Here is an 18,896-nt window from a genome sequence, read left to right as displayed (position 1 = left end):
AAATTGCAGCCTGTTTAAAAAAGCTTTCTAGCTGTGGTGCAAACCTGTATGCTATTTCCATCTTCCGTGTTGGATCCAAGCATCCAATTTATTTTTAGATGCTAAATGCCCACTTTAAGTGGAGTTCCGGCCTATTTTGCAACTTTAGTGATTCCTGGAGTGCTCGCTATGCTGATCAACAGTTGGGCATTTTCAATTTTTTTCGGGGGTCCATTACCTTATTTTCAGGGCATTTTTGATTGTACTTCCTCCTTCTCCCCCCTCTGTGGCCACGGCCACCGACATCACTTCCGCCTTTGCATTGCATCCTGGGAGCTGTTTGGCTGTTTGTCATCACTCCCAGGAGGCTGGAATCAGGAAGAACTCCCAGAACACTCCCTGGAATCAGGAAGAAGGACACAGCAGATTACACTGCGGCTTCAGATGCCCACGTCTAAGATGGCCGCGCCCAGACAGCGTTTTTTAAAGTAAGATTTTGACTTAAATCCATTACTGTACACCTTGTAAGTATGAGAAAAGCGGTTCTGTAAAGGGCGATGGATTAGTATTATAGGGGTATTTTTAGTTAAAAAAGGTATTTGAGGCCTGAACTCCGCTTTAAGCGGTCAAAAATTGCTCTCTATTTGTCCTAACAAGCTTTTCAGCTGTGGTACAAATTGTATGTTGTTTCCATTGTTTGTATTAAAAAAAGATACTTTTTTTCAGAAGATAAATGCCTGCTCAAAATCTCTGAAAACGAGGCCTGTTTAACCAGTTGCCGACCGCCCACCTCAGATATACTGCGGCAGGGCAACTCGGCTGCGCAAAATCACATAAATCTAAATAATTTTGTGCACGTGGTCTCGGCGGCGCACGCGCTGCTGGAACCGCACTCCTGCTGTGTTTAGAAACCGCGGGAGGTGGGCCGCGGCAGGATCAGTGGCGATTGCCGCCGGCCTCCTGCGATCGCCAGGGAAACTGACAGAAGACCCGCCTGCTTTGTTTACATAAGAGTCTTCTGTCACACTGGCAGGGAGAGATCAGGAGTTTCAGCTAAGCTACAACCCGATCTCTCTGTGCCTGTCACAGTGCCCATCCCCCCACCCCCCCACAGTGAGTAAGCACCAACAGGCATACATTAACCCCTTTTATCACCCCCAGAGTTAACCCCTTCCCTGCCAGTGTCATTTTTTACAGTAACAGTGCAAATTATTTAGCACTGATTACTGTAGTAATGTCACTGGTCCCCAAAAAAGTGTCAAAAATGTCAGTTAGGGGTCCGATTTTTCCGCCGCAATGTCGCAGTCCCGCTAAAATTTGCTGATTGCCGCCATTACTAATAAAAAAAAAGTCCAAAAATCTATCCCGCTATAACTTTTGCGCAAACTAATTAAAATACGCTTTTTGGGATTTTTTTTTTACCAAAAATATGTAGCAGATTACAAATTGGACTAAACTGATAAAAAAAAATTCGATTTTTTTTATTTTTTTTTTTATTGGGAATGTTTTACAGCAGAAAGTAAAAAATATGGTGCGTTTTTCAAAATTTGTTTTTTTTTTTTTAGCGCAAAATCGAAAAACCGCAGAGGTGATCAAATTCCACCATAAGAAAGCTCTGTTTGTGGGAAAAAAAGGACATCAGTTGTATTTGGGTATGGCGTCACACGACCGCTGAATTTTTCGTTAAAGTCATGCAGTGCCAAATCGCAAAAAATGGCCTGGTCATTAAGGGGGTAAAACCTTCCAGGGCTGAAGTGGTTAAAAAGGCTTTCTAGCTGTAGTGCAAACCTATATCTATTTCCATCCTCTGTGTCCAATAAAAGACACTAAAACTATTTATGTAATGACTTGTGACACTGGACCATCATGACACATACCCCTAATTTTTCTTTATCCGATACACATTGAAAAGTGGAGGACTCGTCTGAACTTTATTTTTCCCACTATATGATGCTCCCACCCAGGGGAGGGCTGGCAGCCTTAGGCCTGGGGGGCAAGTCCAGTCAAGTGGCCCATTGAACCATGGAATCAGCTCACTATCCATGCCCACCTGGTTTTGGACTGACAGCTGTATACAGTGTCTGGCCCCTACATTAATAAAACCCTGAGTGCGGCCTTTTTACTAGTTTTTACCACTTTTCAGAGTGGCCCGGGGGGCAATTGCCACCCTGCCCCCCTTGCCAGTCCTCCCCTGCTCCCACCCCTAAACAAGGGTGGAAAGTGGGAGTCTATCGTGCCTTTTTCCTCTCTCATCGGACAAGAACCCTCCATACCGCCCTTAATAGTACCCACTCTACCCAACCCCCTTAACATTAGACTGAGTGTGAACGACCCCGGAACAGGGACTGAGTCAGACTCCCCCCCCTAACCCTCTCCTACCCCTCCCCTTACCTCCCTCCCAACCGCATTTGAAGGGAGGGCTAATTTGGCCACGCCAGGATACCACCTTGGCCCTCCACAAGCGCCCAGTCATACATTTACTTACCCCTAGATTATTACATAATCAACATAGCTGACCCATCTACCACTTAGACGACACCTTCTCCATACTCTTCAGATCTCAGCTATGAAATAAACCACAAGGAGATCTTATTCTTCTAGTTGGATCTTTACCAACCCTTTATGCCTTTCACTCACAACCATGAACCGATCTTTACTTAGCTCTCTAATTTTGATGTGTTCAAGATAAATCCTTTCTCACGATGTACTTGACTTTTCGTTATTTGTCAAATACCTTTCCTCTTGACAATATGTTTAGATTGACTTATTATCCATTCTTGGTTATAAGATTATTGTATTCTCCTTGTTCAATGCAATACTTTATGTTCACCAAATGCCTTTCCAGTCTTGCTGTATGACTTGTTCAATTTCATTTAATAAAAATATTTTGGAAAAAAAAAAAAAATATTTATGGATCCTTTCTCCTCGCATGAAGATGGCCGGCAGGACTTTGTACACGTACCCTGATAACTGGAGGGCATACAAGCCCCTCATCAATGCTCAGTATTTTGGGTATCCTATAACTGTTGCATCCGCTGCCCCAGAATTCCAATTTGGTATGACAAACAAAACGCCAGAATTCCTAAAGAAATTTCCTCTGGGGAAGGTTCCAGCATTTGAGGGAAATGACGGCTTCTGTCTGTTTGAGAGCAGTGCCATTGCTCACTATGTGGGTAATGATGAACTTTGTGGAACTTCCCGCTTAGATCAGGCTCAGATAATCCAATGGGTCAGCTTTGCAGACAGTCACATTGTCCTTTCAGCCAGTGCCTGGGTTTTCCCAACTTTGGGAATCATGCAGTTCAACATACAGGCTACAGAGCAAGCCAAGGAGGAGGTAAAGCATGTTCTGGCTACTCTAGATTCCCATCTGCAGACAAGAACATTCCTGGTGGGGGAGAGAGTCACCCTGGCCGACATCACTGTAGCATGCTCCCTGCTTTGGCTGTATAAACAGGTCCTGGAGCCTTCCTTCCGTCAGCCTTATGGTAATGTCACAAGATGGTTTGTTACATGTGTGAAACAGCCCCAGTTCCGTGCGGTGTTGGGAGAGGTGAAACTCTGCGACAAGATGGCTCAGTTTGATACTAAAAAATTTGCAGAGTTGCAGCCAAAGAAGGAGACCCCCAAGAAGGAGAAACCAGCAAAGGAGCAGAAGAAAGAGAAGGAGGAAAAGAAGCCTGCTCCTGCCCCAGCGGCTGCTCCAGAAGAAGATTTGGATGAGTCTGAAAAGGCTCTTGCAGCAGAGCCAAAGTCAAAAGACCCTTATGCTCATCTCCCTAAAAGCTCCTTCATTATGGATGAGTTTAAACGAAAGTATTCAAACGAAGACACACTTTCTGTGGCTCTACCTTACTTCTGGGAACACTTTGACAAAGAGAGATGGATGTAACGCTCCGCCTATATCTAATGAGGGTTTGGATCTACAGCTGCAGAAAACCACTCAGTAGTATGTGCAGAGATTATGTTAAGTCACCCGACTTAACTCTCTTTACTCATCATAGTGGTAGAACTACTATTCCTAGACACACATAACACACATGTAAGCAAAAGCACAGCAGACTGTAGCTCAGTGTATAGTAAATGGCTATGGAATGGCTTGCACAGTAACAAATAGTTAAACACTCAGCTGAAGCAAAGCAACAGACAGAAGTCTATATCTACTTCCTTGTAGTGTGAGGCAGCATATACAGTGGGTACGGAAAGTATTCAGACCCCCTTAAATTTTTCACTCTTTGTTATATTGCAGCCATTTGCTAAAATCATTTAAGTTCATTCTTCTTCCTCATGAATGTACACATAGCACCCCATACTGACAGAAAAACACAGAATTGTTGACATTGTTGCAGATTTATTAAAAAAGTGAAAAAAAACTGAAATATCACATGGTCCTAAGTATTCAGACCCTTTGCTCAGTATTTAGTAGAAGCCCCCTTTTGATCTAATACAGCCAGGAGTCTTTTTGGGAAAGATGCAACAAGTCTTTCACACCTGGATTTGGGGATCCTCTGCCATTCCTCCTTGCAGATCCTCTCCAGTTCTGTCAGGTTGGATGGTAAACGTTGGTGGACAGCCATTTTTAGGTCTCTCCAGAGATGCTCAATTGGGTTTAAGTCAGGGCTCTGGCTGGGCCATTCAAGAACAGTCACGGAGTTGTTGTGAAGCCACTCCTTCGTTATTTTAGCTGTGTGTTTAGGGTCATTGTCTTGTTGGAAGGTAAACCTTCGGCCCAGTCTGAGGTCCAGAGCACTCTGGAGAAGGTTTTTGCCCAGGATATCCCTGTACTTGGCCGCATTCATCTTTCCCTCGATTGCAACCAGTCGTCCTGTCCCTGCAGCTGAAAAACACCCCCACAGCATGATGCTGCCACCACCATGCTTCACTGTTGGGACTGTATTGGACAGGTGATGAGCAGTGCCTGGTTTTCTCCACACATACCGCTTAGAATTAAGGCCAAAAAGTTCTATTTTGGTCTCATCAGACCAGAGAATCTTATTTCTCACCATCTTGGAGTCCTTCAGGTGTTTTTTAGCAAACTCCATGCGGGCTTTCTTGTGTCTTACACTGAGGAGAGGCTTCCGTCGGGCCACTCTGCCATAAAGCCCCGACTGGTGGAGGGCTGCAGTGATGGTTGACTTTCTACAACTTTCTCCCATCTCCTGACTGCATCTCTGGAGCTCAGCCACAGTGATCTTTGGGTTCTTCTTTACCTCTCTCACCAAGGCTCTTCTCCCCCGATAGCTCAGTTTGGCCGGACGGCCAGCTCTAGGAAGGGTTCTAGTCGTCCCAAACGTCTTCCATTTGAGGATTATGGAGGCCACTGTGCTCTTAGGAACCTTAAGTGCAGCAGAACTCTTTTTGTAACCTTGGCCAGATCTGTGCCTTGCCACAATTCTGTCTCTGAGCTCTTCAGGCAGTTCCTTTGACCTCATGATTCTCATTTGCTCTGACATGCATTGTGATCTGGAAGGTCTTATATAGACAGGTGTGTGGCTTTCCTAATCAAGTGCAATCAGTATAATCAAACACAGCTGGACTCAAATGAAGGTGTAGAACCATCTCAAGGATGATCAGAAGAAATGGAAAGCACCTGAGTTAAATATATGAGTGTCACAGCAAAGGGTCTGAATACTTAGGACCATGTGATATTTCAGTTTTTCTTTTTTAATAAATCTGCAACAATGTCAACAATTCTGTGTTTTTCTGTCAGTATGGGGTGCTATGTGTACATTCATGAGGAAGAAGAATGAACCTAAATGATTTTAGCAAATGGCTGCAATATAACAAAGAGTGAAAAATTTAAGGGGGTCTGAATACTTTCCGTACCCACTGTATGTAATTGAATCAAGACTATGACAGGTCAGCAATTCATGAATAGTAGTATGAGAATAACTCCAGGAATGGTTGGGTCCCCTATGGGGTACTTATCCTTAGGAGCAAGTGCAAGATCAAAGGTGCTGTCCTGGTGGTCTTCCAATGGAAAGAGCAAGTAGTTGGGGATCTGGTCAATAAAGGTGATGAGGGGTGCAGCGTCCTCCAGACAGGGGTGAAGGCTGGACCGAGTATGGGTTGGCTTCCATTTTGTGAGCGGTTGCACGAACAGTTTGTTTGTGCATACCGCTGTTCTAAATAGGCGCCATGAGTGGCGCTCGAAAATGACGCTCGACGTTGCACAGCGTATGACGTCATCGCGGCCCACATGCGTTCCACCTAGCCCAAGGGTGGAACGCAAACAGGAAGTAAAGCGCACAAGAGGATTCTTACTAAAACTGGCTTTGCTAGTGTCATTCTGTTTGGAACCAACAATGACCGTTTTATCTCCGGCATATGGGTGTTCAGAGGACAGGATTTGGCATTTACACCTTCTGAGGATTGGCAAATAGATTATGAGTTCTATACCTGGAGGAAGCTGGATTCAGACAGCGAGGAGTGCAAGACCCTAGCGAAAGATTATTTCTGCTGGGAAGGAGATTTCAAACATGTAGGTAAAGGCTTCAACCAGGGCAAGATCTTCAAATGAGGCCCTCTGGAAAGGAGAGAGGAGCCGTCTTTCATTTTGAAGAGACATCTGGGAAATCAAATATTTTTCTCTTCTCGACCTCTCGTACGTTTTAACTTAAGGCAGCAAAGAAACAGATAAAAACCTGAAGTAAAAAAAAAAAACTATTTATGGATGCTAAACGCCTGATCATTCTCTGAAATTGTGGCCTGTTCAAAAAGGCTTTCAAGCTATGGTGCAAAACTGTATGCTATTTCTATTGCTGGCGTTAAAAAAATATACTATTCTATTTTCAGAAGATAAATGACTGCTCAATATCTTCCAAATTGTGGCCTATTTAAAAAGGTTTCCTAGCTGTGGTGAAAACTTGCATGCTATGTTTATCGTTAGTGTAAAAAAAACACTTTGGGGTGGATATACTAATGCCTCGTACACACACGCATCGATTATTGGCCGGGAATTTTTGGCCAACATCCGATAGGCTGATTTTCGGCTTGTTAGTATGATGCTTTCGACAACCGACTCCGACTTTTCGGCCGAAAAAAATCTGGTGTGCAGGCTATAAAATTTTTGTTGGCCGTCAACACAACGGCTGATTTTCCGTCAGTCAGTACAGATTTCGGCAGACAAAAATCAGATGAGCAAGACTGGGCATGCTCAGAGAAGAAAAAACACACGGAAAGTAAACCAGCACATGACATCACTTCTGAAGTAGATTTTTGTTGGCCGAGAAAATTTGTGTGCAGTCTAGGCACATTCCAACCAGCAAAACACAACTCTGGACAAAAGTCGGACGATCGGTCGGCCGATAATCGTTGCGTGTGTACGAGGCATAAAACCAGACTTGTATAAAGTACTCGAAATTTCTACTTGAGTAAAAGTACAAGTGCTCGATCAAAAAATTACTTGAGTAGAAGTGGAAGTGCTCGCAGAAAAAGTTACTTAAGTAGAAGTACTAAAGTATTCAACATTTTTTTTACTTAAGTATTGCAAGTAGTTTTTTCAAAAAATTTGCTACTTAAGTACTAAAAGTAAAAAGTACCAGTAGTTTTGAAAAAAAAATTCTACTCAAGTACTGAAAGTAAAAGTACAAGTACTGTGTTATGTAGTTATTAAAGAAAGAAGTCAAAAGTATGAACATCATATTGTTTTTTATTATTTCAAATGATTTATTCAAATGATTAACCTGTGTTTGTTAGTAGTTTCTTGATGCACTTTAAGCGCTGTAGCACCATTTATTTGTTTGTTTCATATTTTCTTTTTATTGGAAAGATTTGGTATAGCAGCTTTTATTATACACAGCCTTTATTTTCGTATGCGCTGATTTACAAATGACATTATACACATTTTTTTGAGCTTTATGCAACCTGCCATCTACTGTTCTGGCAGTGGTAATTTTTTTTAAAAGTAACGAGTAACTATGCAGCACAAAAAAAAAATACTTGAGTAGAAGTATCGAAATCATTGAAAAAATGTAGTGAAGTAAAAGTAGAAGTAGGAGAAAAAAATTCTACTCTAGGAAAGTACAGATACCGCATTTCGGTACTTAAGTACAGTACTTAAGTAGTTCTACTTCGTTACTATACATCTCTGCATAAAACTGAAAACAGCAAGTCTAGTGCAATCAGCTTCTAATTTCAGCTTTTTCCATTAAGTTTTGGCAAAAAAAAAAAAAAAAAAATGGAAGTTGATTGGTTTCTATGCAGAGCTGCAACAGATTTTGCGCTCTCTAGATTTAGTAAATCAACTCCATTATATATTTTTTTCTGATGGTAAAAATCCACTTAAGCTCTCAGAAATAGCAGCCTAGCAGTCCGAACAGACTTTTTAGCTGTGGCACATATCTATGTGCTTTTTCCATCCTCTGTGTCCCCAAAATGAGACGTTTTTTTCAAAAGATACATGCTTGATCAATCTCTTTAAAATTGCGACCGGCTTTCTAGTTGTGGTGCAAATCTGTATGCTACTTTCACACCTATATATGTATATGTGTATATATACATACATGGGTGTGTGTATATATACCCCTACACAGAAGTTCAGATGTTATGCCTGCCTCCAAAGACGCCCAAAAAAACGCCAGCTACAAAAACGCCCAGGTGTGTTTTTGCAGCTGGCGTTGTTTTTGGGCATTTTTTTGGGGTCTTTGGAGGCAGGCAAAACATCTGAACTTATGTATAGGGGTATATATACACACACACTTACACATATATATGTATTTATACACATACACACATATATAGGTGTTATAGCAGAGAAGCCATATGGGTGTTAATTATTTAATTAGCGCAACCATAGGTTTCTGCTACTTTCACACCTATATATGTGTGTGTGTATATATACATACATGGGTGTATGTATATATACCCCTACACAGGAGTTCAGATGTCATGCCTGACTCCAAACATGTCCTCAAAAAAAGCCCTATAAACGCCTGCAGCAAAAAGCAGGGAGACAGGCGAGAAGCCATATCCCGGTTCTGTAAGTGACCTAAGAGAAATGATCTTTTCTCTATAGCGGTCACCCTGACATGGAAGGGTTTTGTCACCCTGACATAGCAGTCAGAGTGAGTTAACCCTACACTACACTACGGTCACCCTGGCACTTAACACTTTCCCTACAGAAACTAGATTATTAAATCTAACTATAGTGGAAAATAGCACCCTAACTACACTAGATATCTCTTTCCTCACACTAAAAATTGCTAAATGACACTTTGTAGCAGAAGTCACAGAACTGCTTCCACTCTCTTCCACGTCCCTGTATTACAATGCTAGGAATTTGGCGGGGGCTATCTTATATACTGGGGGGCGTATTCACTAATGATTGGCCTCTGGACCCCCTAGTCACTCCAATCACATTCCTACCATTCTCCTGCCCCCTCAATTGGCTTTTACTGATGGTTCTGGTCCAATCATGGGCTTTTAAAGTCCATTTCCTGTCCCATTGCATTTTGGTCGGTTCTGGTTGCCGAATTCCGAACTTTTTCAGCAAAAAGTTTGGAATTCGGCCGAACCTCGAACAGCCAATGTTCGGGTCGAACCGATGGTCGACCCGAACCGTTCAATCATCCCTATTCTCAATCTCTCTAAAATATAGACCTGTTTAAAAAAAACCCTTCTACATGTGGTGCAAACCTGTATGCTATTTCCATTTTCAGTGTCCAAAAAGACACTAAAATTACCTTTGTTATGAATGCTAAATGCCTGGTCAATCTCTGAAATCGTGGCCTGTTCATTAAAGCTTTAAAGCTGTTGTGCAAAAATGTATACTCTTTCCACCCTTTCTGTCCAATAGGATAATATTTATGTAGCACTACTCCCATGGGAGCTGCTGGTTACGGATTCCCCTGGGTTACCCATAGCAACAACTTGACAAGTTAGCATATTGAGTGCTTGGCTCAGTCAGAAAACAGTCCAGGGGTTTTGGTTTTTGTTGATTTATTTGAGAACTGGGATAGGAGAAGGGATGGGTTGGGATACTCCAACTGAATAACTATGCACAATTGCTGGGACTCCTGGTTAACACTGGATGCGGCAAGGCCGCTGCTTCACCTTGCCACTATAGTGAAGAAGAAATAAATGAACTGTACTGCACTGTGAATCACTCTTCAGGAACCTACTTGGCACCCCCTTTGTCCCTATTCGTCAGGGTTCTACACGGCACCCCTTTACTCTGACACTCTGTGTGAGCTGACCCCTTGATCCTCTGACTTCACTGGAGTGGTCCCCCTTCCTGGGCAGACCCTTTGGCAAGTTCCCTGGTACTCACGGACACTGTATTTCCCGGAAGACTCTGCCAGCAGCTCCACTGTCAGCTTTACTGGATCCTCTGTAGCTCAGCTCCACACCTGGTTCACTAGGCCGACTGCCTATGACCACTTTCCTCATACAGCGGGAGGAGAGACAGCTATCAGCCTCCTCCTGGGACTCTGCTTCCCCGCCAAAGATGCCCTGTCACATGTCCCCCCAGCTTTTATGAGCAATCCCAGGATGCACTGCAAGAGTGCCCTCCCACTGGGACTCCCATAAAAGCCAATATGTCACTGGCTGGGTTTCCTCCACTGTCCAACAAGCTTTCTTATTGGATGCAGTGGGGACACTCACTCAGACCCAGTGAATCACACCTGGGAACATGCAACAGGCAACCTAATATATTGGGCTCCCCTGATAAGCAGAAGGAGCATAAGATGCTTTTACCTAGCACCTACCTAGGAGGGTGCTACATCTATTTTCAGATGCTAAATGCCCACTCAAACTCTCAGAAATTCTGACTTGTCCTAGCAGGCTTTTTAGCTGTGGTGCAAAGCTATATGCTCTTTCCATCCTCAGTGACGAAAAAAGATATTCTAATATTTCTTTTTTTATGGATGCTCACTCAATCTCTGAAATTGCAGTCTGTTTTAAAAGGCTTTTTAACCACTTTACCACTGGAGGATTTTGCTGTCTTACGTCTGGGCCACTTTTTGCGATTCGGCGCTGTGCGACTTTAACTGACAATTGCGCGGTCATGCGACGCCGTACCCAAACGAAATTTACGTCCTTTTTTTCCCACAAACAGAGCTTTCTTTTGGTGGTATTTGATCACCTATGCGATTTTTACTTTTTGCGCTATAAACAAAAAAATAGCGTTTATTTTGAAAAAATAACAATATTTTTAACATTTTTTATATGAAATTCCCCCCCAAAAAAATGTAAAAATCAAATTTTTAAAAAATTTTTGGCCAATTTGTTTTCTGCTACCTATGTTTGGTAAAAAAAATCACAATAAGCGTATTTTGATTGGTTTGCGCAAAAGTTATTGCGTTTACTAACAAAGTAAAACATTTTTGGTGTTTTTTTTTTACGCGTAATGGCGGCGATCTGCGTTTTTTTTTTTTTGCGGGACTGCGACATTGCGGCGGACAGATCGGACCCTTGACTGACATTTTTGACACTTTTGGGGGTACCAGTGACATTACTGCAGTAATCAGTGCTATATATATGCACTGTTACTGTAAAAATGACACTGGCAGGGAAGGGGTTAATTTTATTGGAGAGGGAGGGGTTAATGTATGCCTGGTGCTTACTGACGTGTGGGGGGGGGGGGGAGGTGACTGAGTGACACAAGGACAGATCCAGGGTTCAGCTACGCTGAACCCTGCAATCTGACCCTGCCTGTCACTTGGGAGATCCGCCCGCTTGTGTTTACACAGGCGGGCGGATCTCCACATTAGATCCCCGACGATCGGGGAAGAGCGGCGGCGATCGCCGCTGCTCCTCCCCTGGCCCGACTCCCGCTGTGACTGAAAACAAGAAGCGAGAAGGGGGAGTGTCTGACGACGTAGGTCTACGTCGTCAGACCTACAAGAGCCACTTTGCGGCAGTAGTACTACGGTACTCAGCGGTAAAGTGGTTAAACATGGTGCAAGCTCGTACATGATTTTGATTGTTGATGTCCAAAAAAGATACTATTTTTATCTCAGATGCTTAATGCCTGCTCAAGATTTTATAAATTGCAAACTGGTCTATCAGGATTCGTTGCTGTGGTGCAAATGTATACGCTGTTGTCAGTGTCCAAAAAGACGCTAATATTTACATTTTTTTTATACGATTACTCTCCAAAATTGCGCCCTGTTCAAAAAGGCTTTCGAGCTGTGGTGCAAAACTATTCACTTTTTCTATATCTATACCAATGTTTTGAAAGAAGACACTATTTTTTAGAAGATACATGTCTGTTCAATCTCTCTGAAATTTCACCTGTTTAATCATTTCAAGATGGGACTGTTTCGGCCCCTTCTTGCCCAGGCCATTTTTCAGCGCTGTTACACTTTGAATAACAGTTATTCAGACATGCAACGCTGTACCTAAATTTATTTATTTTTTTAAATAGTGCTTTTTTGGTGGCATTTAATCACCACAGTTTTTTAATTCTTTTTTGCTATATGTAGAAAAAAAGACCAAAAAGTTTGAAAAAAAACAAACAGTTTTTCTTAGTTTCTGTTAAAAAAATATCTTGCAAATAAATAATCTTTCTTCATAAATGTGTGCCAAAATGTATTCTGCAGCAATAGTTTTGTAAAAATTACCCAAATCGGTGTATATTATATAGTCTGTGCGAAAGTTATATACACCATAGTTTGTGGACAATATTTTGAAAATGTATCAGTCCTAATGTATGGATTGCTTATTTCATTTCTTGAGGCACTAAAATGCCAGGACAGTTCAAATACCCCCTAAAGAATTATTTTTTTTTTTTTTTTGGAGAGTAGACTGTACAAGATATAGTAAGAGCTATGATGAGTTTTTTTTGAAGATGCAATAGTCACACTTTTTTGGGGAAAATTAAGACATTATTATTATTATTTATTATTATACAGGATTTATATAGTGCCAACAGTTTGCGCAGCGCTATACAATGTGAGGGAAGACAATACAGTTACAATACAATTCAAAACAGGAGGAACTAGAGGGCCCTGCTCGTTAGAGCTTACAATCTAGAAGGGAGGGTCAAGTGAAACAAAAGGCAATAACCGTGGGCGATGGGCTGATGGAGACATTAAATATAATTTGTTTTTTTTTACAAAGTTGACGATTTAAGAAGTTATTTTCTCACACACAATTTAGGCATACTTACGAATACACTCTAAAACACATTTTGCTATATTTCTCAAGTATGAGGATACCACATGTGTGAAACTTTTTCACAGCCTAGACACAGAGAGTGACCCAAAATCCAAGGAGCACCTTTAGCTTTCCCTGTCTAATTCCCTGACTAGCTATTATATTTCTTGAGTCTCTGAAGTGCCAGGACAGAAGAAACACCCAAAATACGACCACGTTTTGAAAAGAAAACACCCCCAGGTATTTTATGAAAGGCCTAGTGAGTCTTTTGAAACTGTATTTTTTCTGCCACCAGTTTTTTGTAAAATGCAGAAAAGAAAATGAACATTTATTTTTTTTACACAAAGCTAATAAATAATAAGATATTCCTAGCACACATCATAGGCATACTTAGCTAATACAAACCAAAATACATTCTGATCATCTTCCTAAGTATTGGGATAACACATGTGCAAGACTTTCTCACAGTTTAGCCATATAGAGTGACCCAAAATCCAAGGATTACCTTCAGGTGTTCTAGGCACATGATTTACATTAAATCTTATTTTCTGACTACCAATCATATTTTTGGAGGTCCTGGAGTGCCAGGGCAGGAGAAACACCTACAAAATAAGCACATTTTAAGAGGGAACACCCCAAGGTTTTTAGGAGGCATAAAGAGTCTTTCAAACAATTCTTATTTGAGACATTGTTTTGAAAAATGTGGGAAGAAAACAACATTTTTCTTTTTTTTTTTTTACACAAAGTTGTCAGTTTAATAAAATATTTTTCACACACAGCATGGGCATGCTTAGGATTAACCATCCTAACCATCCAAAACCCATTCTGCTACTCCATATGAGTATGGGGATACCACATGTGTGAGACTTTTTCACCATTTTTACCAATTCTTTACCGGATATTGCATCTTGTGTATCAACAAATCAACCAATTGTGTCAAAACCATTGTCCTGGTCCCTTCTATAGGGGTGGTCAAGAAATATAGCTTAGTGTAGCTGCATCTATAGCAGTCCCCGTTCCTATAAGCCAAGCAGGACTAGCCTTCTGCTATGTGGCTGCCCCCAGGAATGACATGTTCATTGTCCAGGAGATATCGGAGGCTGACGAAGGAAAGAACAAAAGAGTTCCTGTGGTAACAGGAATGCAGTTGTCCTCAATGCCTGGGACTGGTATCTCACAGGATCATAGTCAGTCGGTCATGCAGATGGCTCAGTTCAGGTGGCAAGCAGAGACATTGTCAGCAAACAGACAAAGGATTGGTACTTACAGCAGGAAGAAACATGGTCAATAAACAGGCCAGGATCAGGACAAGAGACAAAAACAGGCAACAATGTACTGATGTGGTGCTAATCAGGAATGCCGTTGCTAGCCGTACTGGTCTGGTGACACTGGAACTTGTAAAGCTGTGATCAGGAACACTGTTGCTGGCCTACACTGGTCTGGTGACACTGGGGACATGCTACAGAGCCTCCAGCCTCCCATAGTGACCTCGAACTTCAATAGTGTCCCACAGTGCACCCAGCCCTCTCAGTGCTCTTCTCTTTAGCTCCTCCTCCGCCCCAAAGCATTCGGTATATGTTGTTTGGAACTCTAGTTACATGGCAGTTGCTTTGGGCTACACCTTCCAAAGTTCCCAGCATCCTGCATGAAAGCTTATGGGTCCTCCTGACTTTAGTCCTCCCCCTGCTGACTGGAGAAAGGATGGTGCACCATGTGTTTGGTATCACCGAAAGAGAAAAAGGATATTAAGAAAAAAAAAACATTTCAATCTTCATTTTACTGTAGTCCAGAGCTTTGCTACATCTCCATGTAAAGAACTTCGATAGCTGTTGGTTAATGCCACAAAGGGGTGTTAAGAGAGGAAATGATCTCCCCATCAGCAAGATTTAAGAAGCCAGCTATTAGCTCAACTCTAGGGGGTACAAAAAAAACCCCAGTACTACTTCACTATAATTGCCTCAACAGCCCCCTCTGTCGAAGATGTAAATCACACAATTAGGAACACTCTGTGTATGGAGTACCTCACCGCCATTTTTTGTCAGCATGAAGAGAAATCCCATCACACTTGGTTCTGTTAGGTAGACTTTTGATACTCTCCAGAATATATATTTCTCTTACGTCCTCCGACAGTCGCCGCCTCCTCTAAGTCATCACTGTTGGGTATTGACTTCCGCTCCGCAGGAGTAGCTAGGAGCGGAAATCAATACCCAACAGTGATGACTTAGAGGAGGTGGCGACTGCCGGAGGACTCAGAGAAAGGAATTTTACAGGTAAGATTTTACAAAAATTCTGTTTTTTGTGACTGGTTCCTCCATTTTCTATCTATCTACCACCAAGTCTCCAAATTTCCACCTCTCCTCTCTTGCAGTTCTTAATGTTCACCCACTCTCCTCTTACAGGTTCTAGTTGTCAAGTAATAGTTCCCATCTGCTTCTCAACTTGCATGGATGGAATTATTTTGCATTTAGTTCAATACAGAAGTTAGCTTTTGCATTAAATCGTGATATATTTATGATTGTTGTCATGCTGTAACTTAACGAGAATTGTTACCCTGCTGTTCTTTTGTATCAATGTATTAGAAAATGAAAGCAATTAATAACCATAAGTACAATATAATGCAAATTTATTGTATCCTAATGATAAACAGTTTTTATTTTACTGATTGCTGCCTGTAGAGCTTTATGAATCTCCTGATTCCTTAAAGTATAAATGATGGGGTTGATCATCGGTGTCACTGAAAAGTATGCGAAGGACAATCCTTTGTAGACATTGACATATTGACTACTCCTTGGCATCACATATAGGCAAAACAGCGCAGTGTAATATATAGTCACCACTAGGAGGTGTGAGCTGCAGGTAGAGAAGGCTTTCTGCCTTCCCGCTGACGTCTGTATCCTGAAGATAGCGACTATAATAAACATGTAGGACAGAACGATGAAAAAGAAAGGTATAATGGTCAATGTAATGCTGACCGATAAGCCAAGTAAGGCAACAGTCGTTATGTCTGAGCATGCAAGGGAAACATAAGGGGTGAAATCACAGTAAAAATGATCGATGATCAGAGGGCCACAAAATTCAAGATTTATTACAAAGTAAAATGTAACCGCTACGAATATAAGTGAAATGAGCCAAATCACGGTCACCAAATAGAAGCAGAGTCTGTTGTGTATGAGAGCGGAGTATCTGAGAGGTCTACAAATGGCCAAATATCGGTCGTATGACATCAGGGTGAGCAACAAAGTCTCAATGATTGTAACAGCTGCAGATACACTTAACTGGATAGAACAGCCGAGATGGGAGATGACGGGTCTCTTGGAGAGCATGTGGTGCAGTATCAGAGGGACCAGATGCGTCGTGTAGAGAAATTCACAGAAGAGCAAATTGCTGATCAGGATGTACATGGGACAATGGAGACAAGCGCTTATACATACTAAAAATATAATCAGGATGTTCTCAATGCAAGTCAATGTGTATATGATCAGTAGGAGAAGGAAGAGAGGGATTCTGTATTCAGTGAGGTTCTCGAATCCAACAATCAGGACTTCAACATTGAGTGTTTGATTTTTTTGATGTGCCATCTGTGAAAGGAATGGACTGACAGTTATGAAATTGTAACTACAAGTCATAGCAATCTGTCTGCTGCAGTGCTAGTGTGATCTTTAAAACCCAATGGAGTGTGTGAGACCTCTGAAGAAAGACCTCTACTTCTACCCAGAGAGGAAGGATAATTATCTTTAAAATCCTGGCAGAGGCCAGACTTTCTACTTTTTCCGGCTACTTACTACAGAAAACAAACTTTAAGACTTTGGCTAAATCTATTCAAGGTGCATCCAGTCACAAAAATGTTCAATCTAGCCAACTTTTCACTATATTTCTACATTGTACTTCTTTAAAAGGCTCAAGGTCTTCTATCTTCATTCATTCTATGCACAAAGGTAACAAAAACCTTCTGCCCCCCACAGCCCCCAGCCCCCCTAACACTTACCTGAGCCCCTTCACAGTAATGTGCATGACAACCTCAGTTTCCTGACAACCTCAGTTCTCTGGGGATTCTACTTCCTCATTGGCTAAGACAGCAGCCATTGGCTCCCGCTGCTGTCATTCACAGCCAATGAGAAGAGAAATGGGGTGGGGCCGAGCTGCAGGCTCTGTGTCTGAATGGACATACAGAGCAGAAGCTCTGCTTAGGTGCCCCTGCACCAAGCTTTTTGCTCAGGGGGTGTCAGGGTTCAGCAGCAGTTAGGGAGACCAGACACATGTAGCTACACATCAAAATGGAGACTAAACAATAAAGATAACCTTAAGTGAGATTTATTATAGTGAACCACATAAACAAGCAAACACAGCAACAGTGAACAAAGGAAATGCCAGCAAACAAAAACCAACCCCAAAGACAAAATAACTAAAGAACCGACTATCTACAAATATATACAATATAAGGGACAAGGGTAACAGGGAAGCAAGGAAGAGGGCAAGCAAGACTGGATACTAGGCAAAGTGCAGGAACAAGGCAAAGGGGGTACAGGATGGATCAGGATCACAGACACTCGGTTAGGCAGCAAGGAGGCATTCAAAATAGTGACGCGCCTGGGAAAGGGAGGAGCAGCCTTAAATAGCCACCTGGCAGCTGGACACAGTTTGGGTGATCATAGAAGCCTGCTGGCTTCTGGGAGACACCTGCTGGTGGACAATGAAAGTTCAGCATTCAGCCCAGGGCAACACAGTGTCACCAGCAGGGGAACTCAAACAGGGGGCATTCGGCAGGTGGTAGGAGCCAGGAAGGCAGGTGGGGGACCAAAGAGAAGCCTGAGAGAGGAGATAGCGGAAGCAAGGAGGGGAGGAGGAACATGGGAATAGAGAAGGGGGAACCATATCATTAAGGGAGGGGGGGGCGGGGGGTTGGAAGGAGGAGTGCAGAGAGGATGCAAAGTATAGAAGGAAGGAAGGGCAAGGACTGTGAGCTGATGAGAACTCACAGGTGCTTCAGGGACATATGTATAATAACAACAGTAGAATAAAGCAACAACGGGTCAGCAGAACATCATCCGTTTTCAGTATCCATATTAATCACATATAGCATTACTTATCCGGAAACCATGAGGACCACCTGGTCCAAGCTTTATCAAACCTAGTACCGTGGCCTGACTTGTAGGCAAGCAGCTTTTCATAATTGTAATTGGTTTTGACTAACGCTATAACCTCCGAGGTGGTGGGCGTTACATTGGATTTCCACTGTCTAGTTATGAGGCTCCGGGCCGCCAGTAAAATGTGCGTTACCACAGTGCCGCTATCCATGGGAAATGTTTGGATCCCTATGTTCAATATTGCCAGTGCTGGGGAGGGGCGGGTCTGCACCCTCGTGATTCTAGATATTATAGAGAACAGTCTGGTCCAGAAACTTTTCAGATGTCTACATGACCAGAACACATGAGTTAGGTGGGCAACCTCCCCACATCCCCTCCAGCACAGGGGTGAGTAGTCGGGTATGAATTCAGATAATCTGTATGGTGTGAGATACCATCTCGGATTTATCTTTTGTGACAATTCCCAGTGATTGGTGCACGACGAGGATTGTCGAATAGACCGAAAAGCTGCTTGCCATTGCTTGTCAGTGAACGTGTCATCCAGGTCCTTCTCCCATTTCACAAAGGGGACAGTTTTACAGTACTCCATTTTGCTTTGAAGGAAGTTGTAAAAAAGAGAGGTTCCCTTGACCGAGCGTAGGTTACCCAATAGGAACTTCCAGCCTTGGGATGGTATATAGATATGGGGTGATGTTAAGGAGTGAAGAGAATATGGGAAATCCTATGGTACAG

General features: G+C 42.4%; 2 protein-coding genes across 2 annotated transcripts; one reads left to right on the top strand and one right to left on the bottom strand.

The window, feature by feature from the left end:
- Nucleotides 1-2,901: 2,901 nt before the first annotated feature.
- LOC309546370 (elongation factor 1-gamma-A-like) lies at nucleotides 2,902-6,574 on the top strand. Its single transcript, XM_082246012.1, has 3 exons — nucleotides 2,902-3,867; nucleotides 5,914-5,993; nucleotides 6,216-6,574. The coding sequence occupies exons 1-3, from the start codon at nucleotides 2,909-2,911 to the stop codon at nucleotides 6,497-6,499; spliced, it is 1,323 nt and encodes a 440-aa protein (XP_082102138.1). The 5' UTR covers nucleotides 2,902-2,908; the 3' UTR covers nucleotides 6,500-6,574.
- Nucleotides 6,575-15,713: 9,139 nt separating this feature from the next.
- Nucleotides 15,714-16,658, bottom strand: LOC309546289 (olfactory receptor 5P52-like; the record flags this gene model as incomplete). Its single annotated transcript, XM_082245883.1, has 1 exon — nucleotides 15,714-16,658. The coding sequence occupies one exon, from the start codon at nucleotides 16,656-16,658 to the stop codon at nucleotides 15,714-15,716; it is 945 nt and encodes a 314-aa protein (XP_082102009.1).
- Nucleotides 16,659-18,896: the final 2,238 nt, after the last annotated feature.

This window comes from Pelophylax lessonae, assembly GCF_965119305.1.
Source record: "Pelophylax lessonae genome assembly, chromosome: 1".
NCBI lineage: Eukaryota > Metazoa > Chordata > Amphibia > Anura > Ranidae > Pelophylax > Pelophylax lessonae.
This window is presented reverse-complemented; position numbering and strand designations above follow the sequence as displayed.

Excerpts from the sequence above, each read along its gene's own strand:
- LOC309546370 (XM_082246012.1), top strand. The coding sequence starts at position 2,909 with ATGAAGATGGCCGGCAGGACTTTGTACACGTACCCTGATAACTGGAGG. Across the intron at positions 3,868-5,913 it reads TTTGACAAAGAGAGATGGAT|GAGCAAGTGCAAGATCAAAG; the intron begins GTAACGCTCCGC and ends ACTTATCCTTAG. Across the intron at positions 5,994-6,215 it reads TGGGGATCTGGTCAATAAAG|GAAGTAAAGCGCACAAGAGG; the intron begins GTGATGAGGGGT and ends GAACGCAAACAG.